The following is a 10,092-nucleotide window of genomic DNA, read 5'->3' as shown; positions in this document are numbered from 1 at the left end:
TTTGACATACGCTTTAGAGTACCAATCGAATACGTTTGACCAAAATGTATATAAATTGTTGAATAGTTTAATGAAAAATGTATATATTGACTAAACCTCAAATCATTTTGTTATAAGTCATGGGCCAGACGGAATCTGCAGACGTTCTTTGCTATTTCTGCGAAGAATTTTGTAAAAATTTGCGGATTTCTGCGGAATTATTTTGGGAGTTTCATAACTAAAACATTAATATGTAAAAAAAAAAAAAAAAAAAGGTTTTTAACTTTTCTTTAATGTTTAAAATGCAAATCTAATTACATTCACTTTATTTGGTAAACAAAGCAAGTCTCTCATATAATATCTCTACTAAAAGACAGAAAATATTACTGCACAACTGCATTGTACATAAATCAGATGAACATTTTCACATTAGTCAATAATATTACTAAAATTAATAAAAAAAAACTGAATAAATATAGATTTACACACATTTACTCACGTAAATAAACAGAATTAATGATGGGCTAAACATCTGCGTGCGCATATTCCGCGTGGGCCAAGTCACGACTAAATATGCAGTCTATGTAGAAGTAGTTTCTTCAATATTTATCGAATGATAAAGCTTTAAACTGACCACATTTTGGAGTGTTTTTAATGTGTAGTGAGACGCATTTAGAGATGTAACCTGGATTTATCATTCAGGTAATTATGTGTATATTTAACACGCCATTGTGTTCACATCACAGAGGAAAACTCCTGCTGAAGCGACTGATCTCCACACGGTTATAAAGATGGCGTTTATTAAAGAGGAGAGTGAAGACCTGAAGATTGAACACACATTCACGGTCAAACATGAAGATCGTGACAAACAAACAGGTTGGTGTTGTAAAAGCTGCTGTTTTTAACATTGATTGTTTTTCTGCTTGGCTAGCCAATCCTGACAGAGATGTACATTGATATCTTATTTCTTTATGTGATATAAACACGTAGCATTTTGCTTAGCACCATGATTATGATAGTTAAACTATTATCTTCATTGTCACGACCAGGGCCGGCCTCGTACATTTCGGGCCCCTAAGCAGAATGATTTTAGAGGCCTACTTTTGGTCTGAATGGTGGAGTATTGCCATTGAAAACCGGCCCACAATGGTTTTGTGACTTATTTAATACAATCAGTTAGGCTTGGGCGGTATCTAAATTTTAATACCGTCAAACCTCCTCCCTATATTACCTCGGTATACGGTATTACCCTGCATAATGAAAAAATATTTGATGTAAGGCTCAGACAGCATCACCAAACTGTTGGCTTTTGCCTAAACCAATTAGAAACTGAATACCGTATAGGCGACCTTAGCTTCGCGGTCACCTGTTTGTTGCACAATCTGCAAATTGTCTTGTTCGTTTTAGAGATCTGCGCGTTGTCTGTATAAACATACATAGACACACAGCACCACGCTCTCTCTCATATTCACACACACACACACTCATAGACAGCACCAAACAAGCGACACACATCTCACTCTCTCTCATTCACACACACACATACACAAACAGCAGACACGCGGATCCGCGCATATTGTTAGACCGCCTGTTCAAATTACACCAGAGTTACCGACCGCTCCCGCGCTTTATTCAGACATTTATTCCCGCACCGCAAGAAATCTGGTCGGGTCCCGCTGGAATGCAAACCGCTAGTTCGTACTTACAACGTCTTCCTTTTCGTTCGGTCAAAATACTGCCAAATTGCAGAGGTTGTGTTCTTTTTCGAGACCTGGGGCCTCATGTACGAAGACTTGCGTTGAAATCATACTAAAACATTGCGTACGCACAAAGTTGTAAATGTGAGTACGCAGAAAAAAATTCAGATGTATGAAACACTGCGTACGCCGAATCTCACGCATATTCTTTTGTACATCTGAATGAACGTGAAACTGAGCGCAACATGCACGAGTGCAAAACCCCTCCCTGCCTCCTCCCCCGTATGAATATGCTAATTTATAATCTACTTATGGCAAAACCCAACGAAAAAGCAACGGCAAAAGCAAGCGAAAAGAGAAACTTTGAACAGATCGTGAATTGGAGGTGCTGCTTTCGGAGGTAGACCGGAGAAAAGCGGTGTTATTTGCAAGTTTGTCCTCCGGAATTAACAACAAAAGAAAAAAATAGAGTGGGAGAGTTTAGCTGACGAAGTTAACATAGTTAAGTCTGAACATCGCACTGTGGAGTTAAAAGAGAAATAGTGGGATTTATAGGTGTAAAATGTTGTAATTGCCCTCAACAGTCTCAGTGGCGCAGCTCGTAAAACGCAGGTCAACATGTTCTGACATGTTAAAGCATGAACTCGGTTCGAATCCAGCGTCTGATGAACTTCTTTTTTTCCCCCGCTACATATCAGATTTTGCCAACTATTTATTACGAGAAAGACAAGTAGAAATCATTAATAGGTCTGTGCATCATATTTTATTTGCACATTTATTAAATGGAAATGTTTCTGATTCACGTATGCAAATTCATCTACAGACGGTGCCTTTATAGCAATGTGCGTGCGGTAGATCGCACAAAGGGAAAACAGGCGACCGCTACAAATTGAGCTTTAATGTTTGGCTGGTCAACTGTATGGTACGGAAACCTTATATACCTACTAGATGAACCCGTCTCATACAGCTGCCATTGCACGGCTCAGACACTTTGTAGAGAGCAATTTAACACAACTGCCTCTAGGAGTCGCCAATGGAAGTAAAACAGACACGCACAAAAAATGTGCGTACGCCAGCCATGAAGCTGGCGTGGAGCTGTGCACATTCCCACGTTCAGTTCATCGTTAGTAAATCCAAACGTGAGCGATTCTGAGCGTGAAACCTGGCGTACGCAAAGTTTTTGTGCGTACAAAGCGTTGATACATGAGGCCCCAGATCACTTGCTGCGTGACTCGCCATCTTACCTCACCTCTCTCTCTCTCCTCCACACTGTCCCGTGATGACAATCACGCATACACATATGTAGGCATTAAATAAGTAATATTTAATACGTGTCTCCTATATAAGTACATTGTTTTTTAATTAGGGTTGGGCGATGTCGACCAATTTGGCATCGTACGATGTCTAATGTGAAACATCGTGATGGACGATGGCATCATCATCATAGGCAGAGGTGAATTCATTTTTTTATGAATAATTAATGAACTCATAATAAATTAGTTATTTGTAGCCTACCGTTTCAACTACTTGACCCGCATGCTTTCTGTTTTACCCATAAACAAATAAAGATAAGTAAAACACAATAAGTCCGTGGGAGGTTGGTCAGTATAAAAGGTGCACAATCAACAGTATCTGCGGTTTTCGCTAAAATTACTAAGCACAAGTGTGAATGTGAAAGACTTACCGTACGTTCACACCGAAAGCGGCGAGAGCGTCAAAGTAGCCGGAAGTCATTAATTTTCAATGAGAGCCGGCGGCGATAGGCGACGATAAGCGGCGAGGAGCAGCGCGGCGCGTCTTCGCCGGCGTGAGCGTCGAGGAGAGTTGAAATGAAGTCAACTTTATGGTAATGAGCTATGACGCGGCTCGGCGGCAAGCAATCAGAATGAAGACGTCCACCGCTTGATAGCAGTTCAGAGAACACAGACCTGTGAACTTTGGTTCCGACCACAGTTGTTCCCAAGGGTTTGATTATTGCGGTCGCCGGATTTACAATTATTTACAATTTTTTCCTACAGGAACATACTTTAAATAAGTTACTGGCGAGTTACTGATGTTCATTAATGTTATATATTTATCTTAAAAAAGCGGGATAATGTAGATTAATGTAGATTAATGTAGCGAGTTTTGACGCTCTCGCCGCAGGAGCTGAAGGCAGAGAGCGTTGTCGCCAGGGCGGCCAGAGCGACCTTGGACGCTCTCGCCGCTTTCGGTGTGAACGTACGGTTATGCAGTTTACTGACGCTGTGACACGTTACGTGATAGATTCACAAGGCCAAAAAGTCGTCAGATGGAGACAAGATGAATTAAAAATCACGTTTAACACCAATAGTGAGACGCCATCCAGCGGTACATCCTTAATAAACTGTCCGACGTGCGGTGCTCTCTGGAGCTACGAGCGCATGACAGTGTATGTGTGTGTGTGTGGTCACGTGATGTGCGTTTTCAGCGGACGGAGGGCTGTTCAGAAATGCTTGGTAAAACACGGCGTGGATGTGGATAATTTTCGTTCAAAAATGGCATTTTAATACTAAGACGTATTAGTGTAAACGGGGCCAAGTGTGTATTTTTCGCAAGCGGGTTTACGGCGGGGGCGGAGGATCGGCGATGCCGGCTCGGTATCGTGTTATCTATCAGCCATTGGCGATAGACGATGACATCGTCTATCGGCGCAACCCTAGGTATAATGGTATTGAAACTGAAACCGTTGCTATTTTTAGATCCCGCGGTATAACATATTACTGTCCAAGCCTACAATTGGTGAAAGTAAACAAAGTAAAACCTGATTTCTTTTACTTAATAACTGTCTGAGTGATTAGGACATATTAAAGAGCCCATATTATACATGAAATAGGGTCATATCTTGGTTGTAAGGGTCTCCAACAACAGTCTAATATGCATGCAAGGTCAAAAAACACTTTCATGGTCTAATAATCTGCATTTATTTTTACCTAATTATCCCAGCGACTCCCGTATGAATCGTCCAGTGATTCATTTGTTCCCAAACCCCTCCTTAGCGCGAAGCTAATCTGCGCTGATTGGACCAATGACAGTCTGTTGCGATTGGTCGACTGCCTTCAGTCAGAGAGTGAAATGCCAAACAGCTAATCAGCAATATAAAAGTAATCACAGTTCATACACGCTCGATAGTGTAGGCGTGGATTTTAGCTGCCAGTGGGTCAATGTAAATATAGACGATGGACTTGAAAATACAGACGACTATTTTATTGAGCAAAAACTCCAAAAACTGTCGAGGAGATCACATAGCTTGTTTCACTCTGCTCTTTTCACAGACACAGACACACACACACACACACATTGCCCTCGTCCTTGCGGGCACACGCACACACACACAAAAACACACACGCACTACCCTCGTCCACGGAGCTCCGTAAACAAAGCAGCACGCGTCGCGTTTTTAACGTGACTTTGCACGCGATAAGAGAATATAGCCAGTTAACCTGATACAGTACACGCGGTTACAAGTAACAAATCACAACTAAACACATTTGCAAGCTAGAGTCAACGAGGCAACAACTTTAATCGCACGTACTTACACTTGAGAAATGGAGGAAGAAACCCATCCTGACGTCCATCAGTAAGTTACTCTTTACTGATCCTTCCTTTAACAAACGCAGATGGAGTATTCTTTGTAGTATGTAGTTTGCAGAAGTTTCCAACTGCTTGGTTATAATGCTGAGGTTTCATCTCTGGGTAGAGACTCGATAATATCCATCTGCAGTGTGACTTCAATCGACCGGCATGTTTGTGTGCGTGCGTGTGTGTGTGTGTGTCTGGGTTTCTGCGTCAGAGGGCGGGGCCTCAGGTTTCAAATCTCCCGGGTTTGCGCGTGCACGTGAATAACTTGGTTTCGTTCGTTCGTCATGGCGAAACACCTAATGACTCGGTATCAAGGCGACTCGTTTGAAGCACTATGAGTCGACTCTTTTATAGATGAATCAACCGTTTTAAACACTGAACTCTTACAGATTTAAGCCTTAGCTGGATACTTCACTTCACTTAGAGCTGTGTTACACACTACATGGAGGGGAATTTTCAAAAACCCATAATATGGGCTCTTTAAAACAGCACTGTTATTAGCAGCTTCAAAAGTGAAGAAATAAACAATCTTTAATAAAGGGACCAGTGATTCCTACTTTGTGTCCTTCTGGAGTGTTTAAAACTAATTCATTTATTTATTAATTTAGCAAACAGATTGAAGATTCTATAAAAGATTTTAGATCTTTAGATAGAGATTTTAGATTCTAGATTCTTCTTCCCCCTGCATTAAAACAACAGTGAACATTAATTATTTAAATGCATTACTTAGTAATAAAATGTACATTTTCAACTCATTAAAAACTCAACAAAACAACAACAAAACAATTAACATTAGTGCAAAGATTAATCCATAAATAATAAAATCAATAAGCAAATAATATAAATATGAAAAATATTCATATAAAAATCATAGAAAAAACGGGAGGCAACAAATACTGGATTAATGTTATTCTCTTCAGTCTTCTTCCCTGTTCCTTACATTTGGGATGCAAGGTCCAGAGCTTATATTAGACTATGATCAATTCAATTAGGACATCACTTTTATAAACATGTCTCTGGAAAAATAAAAAATTAAACCAGCATGCAAAATTTGTCAGTGAAAGACACTTCAGTACTATTGCATTTCCTTAAATGCGTTTTAGACTAAAGGGTCCGTAAAACCAGAATAAATTTAATATTTCATATAACAAGACGACGTTTATGAATCTGTAATCACCTTTTCTCATTTTCTATAATTGTGCTATTAGTTTATGTCTTTAACATCATCATTAGCATTTAAAAGCGATGCTAAAAATGAATTTAGGCTCGTCTTTTCTCGTTGCGTTTTTTTTATGCCTGAAGGATAACGTTAGTTCCGTTTAATTTTCGTGGTAAATATCATGAAAAATATGAAAAATATGGTAAAAAATCATGATTTTTTTTGATGTTGCTTAATAGTTAATAATAAGTTATTAAGTTAATAATAATATAGTTAGTAATAAACATCCCAGATGTAGAAAATTTGAATTTTCTGACTATTTTTTCTCATGTCAGGTCTTACAGGGTTAATAACCTAAGAAAGCATTTAGATCCCACCACAACTTGTTCCGTCATCATTATGTTTTACAGGGAAGCCGAAATGCTTTCATAAACATGATTTAAATGACGCGGGAGGCGATCTCTCTGCAGTTGTTCTAAATGTTGAATAAACCTACAAGCGTGATCTGTTACACCCCTAGTGAAGTATGTAGTTATTTAGCCGTTTATGCTAACTTTTCAGCTCGTACTGGCTGTCAGCAATATTATAAAGTGTTGTCCTGTTCAAACAAAGTTCTTATATATGTTTCTATAGTTCACCATTTAATAGCATGTGTTCCTCTCTTGTCTTTAAATGATTATTGATATATTTATTATGTCTTGCTTTAGACCTGACGGCACCGAAAGTGGAGCGCCAAGAAACGAATGAATTGGAAGAAAGAAATCAGCATGACAAACGTGACTCCGCAATTGGCGAAAAATCCACACATACTCAAGACGCTTCCTTACTAAAAAGGCCCCAGAGCGCTGAATCCAGCGGTTATTATATCTGCGGCGAGTGTAACAAGTCCTTCGGTCTAAAACAAAACCTGGAAGTTCACAAGAGAACCCACACCGGAGAGAAACCGTTCTCCTGCCAGCAGTGCGGCAAGAGTTTCTCTCAAAAGCAGAACCTGAAAGTGCACATGAGAGTTCACACCGGAGAGAAGCCCTTCAGCTGCCCGTTCTGCGGCCAGAACTTCACGCACAAAGGAAACCTCAAAACCCACGTGAGGAATCACACCGGCGAGAGCGCCTTCATCTGCAACCTCTGTGGCAAGAGCTTCTCCCGGAAGGAGAGTCTGAACACTCACATGAGGATTCACTCCGGAGAGAAGCCGTTCGGCTGTGCTCAGTGCGGAAAGTCGTTCAGATGCAAGGTAAATCTGAATTGCCACATGAGGATCCACTCGCGGGAGAGCAGCTTCATCTGTCATCACTGTGAACAGAGTTTCGGCGACAGCGATGAACTCAGGAGTCACGTGAACACTCATGTCGGAGAGAAGCCCTTCATGTGCCTTCACTGCGGAAAGAGCTGCTCGAATAAAGCCGTCCTGGAGGTGCACAGTCGGATCCACACCGGAGAGAGACCCTTCGTCTGCCCTCAGTGCGGAAAGAGCTTCACGCTCAGGGGAAACCTGAACATTCACATCAGAGTTCACACCGGAGAGAAGCCGTTCAACTGCGTTCACTGCGAGAAGAGCTTCACCTACCACACAGACCTCAAACGCCATTTGCAGAGTCCCTGTGAAAAGAACTCGCCATGAGCCCTTCATTAAACAAATACTGCACCACCTGGTGAATTATAAAATGCGCTGTTCACATAGGCAACGATGTTTTTTAGTTTAGCTGGAAAAGCTCTATTGACACATCCATTCCAAAATACTCTGACATCGATAACCAGAAATGGTTTCTGACTGTTGATTCTGGAAAATGCGCATGTCTAGTTTTACTACACCTGCATTTGACACAATACTTCACAATATTTTGATTGAGCGTTGTGCTGATTTCCCTTTATTTAATCACCCTAATTAAACAAAGTTAAGATCAGGATCCTCCCTTAGCTATATTTCTTAGCAAGAGTTTAGTTTAAGGATCGTGTTTAAAGAACGTAGTTTGCAAAAGAATAAATTAGAGCATACTTTACCACACAGGGTAACTTAGATGGGTTCTGGAAAAGGAAGTCAATGTCCACTCCAGTGAAGAAAATTAATAAAATACACTTTTATTAATAAAATAAAATCCAGTGAAAAAGTAGAACAAACAAAAGACAAACAGAAAACAAGAAATCCTTACTTTGCCTCCCGTTGGAGACAAAGGGCAACCAACCTCAATGAACAGAAGTCGGGAAGCGCAAAGCTGAAGAGTACAAGTCAGCTTTTATACTCAATGTCTCATATAATAGTGTTCATAAATCATGCAAAAACTGCTTAACTCATACATTCAAGGAGCATGCTAAATCACTTGAACAATAGGAAGACAGATATATGAGTACATAGAAATCAATACATGGGCCTTTTTAATATCAGCCTCACTTCCCTCAGTTATGCCCCAGATTTAGGTGTTCGAGCTCGGCAAGGAGCTGGGTAGAGGGCTCGGTAGAAGTACGAGGAGGGGGTTCATTTAAAGTACAAGGGAGGGGGTAGCCTGAGGTACCTAAGGGTTCACAGAGAGTTCGTCCAGCTGGTTTGTTGATTCGGCGCGCCCTCTGCCGGAGCCGCCTGTTCTGTCTCTTACGTTTCACTTCATCACTAAGAGTTGTGCTTTTACGCATAGGAATATCAGAATACATCAGTGATCTTTTGTGTCTCACATGATTAATGTCATCTGACCCATCAACCATCACAGCGTTTAAGATTGTGGGCTGGTATTCAAGGAAATGTTTTGAATTTAGTTCTTATCTCTTAGGGAGAACCTTCTCTATTGAAGTAGGACACTTTTCTTCCTCATCTGCACGTATGGAGTGTGGTGTCCCCCAAGGATCCACTTTGGGCCCAGCTCTTTTTTCGGTCCCACTTTATATTAAGTGTCCCTAACTACTATGTACTTACATCAAAAAATAAATACAATGTACTGTGTTTATGATGTATTTGAGAACACTTGTGGTGCTTTTGGGTTGGAATAGAGGTTGGGTTATGGACAGGTTTGGTGGCATGGGTAGGTTTAAGGGTGGGTTAAGGTGTAGGGAATGGTCAACAGTGTATTTACAAATGTAATTACAAAAGTTAATTACAGATGTAATTACATACATGTATTTAATCAAGCATAAGTACACAGTAAATACATGTATTTACACAATAAGTACATTGTAACAAACTATTAGCTCCTATGCAAGTACATTTTAGTTAATGCCACTTAATATAAAGTGGGACCTTTTTTTCCATCTACATGCTTCCCTTGGTATGGAATAAAATCAGTGTCATAAATATTTCATGCGTAAATAAAATTCACGCATGTGTAATTCTAAAATCGTAAAGGAAAACGGAGCGTACTCGTAATTTTAGAAGAGTACAAGTCCGAAATCTGCGATTAGAACAGACAGATATGACATTTTCTTTGTCTGTTTGTATATGACTGATACATTTACGAGGGGTAGTGATGCACCGATACCGATACCAGTATCGGGTCGATACTTGGTTCAAATACTCGTACTCGTATCGGACATGAAAGGCCGATACCACGCACCGATACCACTCAACAGTAATTCACTACATGGATGTGATTTGTTGTCCTACCTGACTTCAATGTCTTAATGTTTTAATTAGCCCAATGTATTATATAATAATAGCTTAGTCCTTAT

General features: G+C 40.3%; 1 protein-coding gene across 10 annotated transcripts in view; it reads left to right on the top strand.

Annotated features, from left to right (window-relative positions):
• The window catches only part of zgc:175107, a 16,273-nt gene extending 7,178 nt beyond the window's left edge, over nucleotides 1-9,095 (top strand). For 4 of the 10 annotated variants that reach the window (XM_068219742.2, XM_068219741.2, XM_073946706.1 and 1 more), the window contains 2 exon segments: nucleotides 726-855; nucleotides 7,143-8,345. In XM_068219742.2, the coding sequence (XP_068075843.1) occupies nucleotides 771-855; nucleotides 7,143-8,059 (1,002 nt within the window). In that variant the 5' untranslated portion in view covers nucleotides 726-770 and the 3' untranslated portion in view covers nucleotides 8,060-8,345. 10 annotated transcript variants of the gene reach the window in all.
• The last annotated feature ends 997 nt before the right edge of the window (nucleotides 9,096-10,092 follow it).

The sequence above is a fragment of the Danio rerio genome, chromosome 4, assembly GCF_049306965.1.
Source record: "Danio rerio strain Tuebingen ecotype United States chromosome 4, GRCz12tu, whole genome shotgun sequence".
In the NCBI taxonomy this organism is placed as follows: Eukaryota; Metazoa; Chordata; class Actinopteri; order Cypriniformes; family Danionidae; genus Danio; species Danio rerio.
This window is presented reverse-complemented; position numbering and strand designations above follow the sequence as displayed.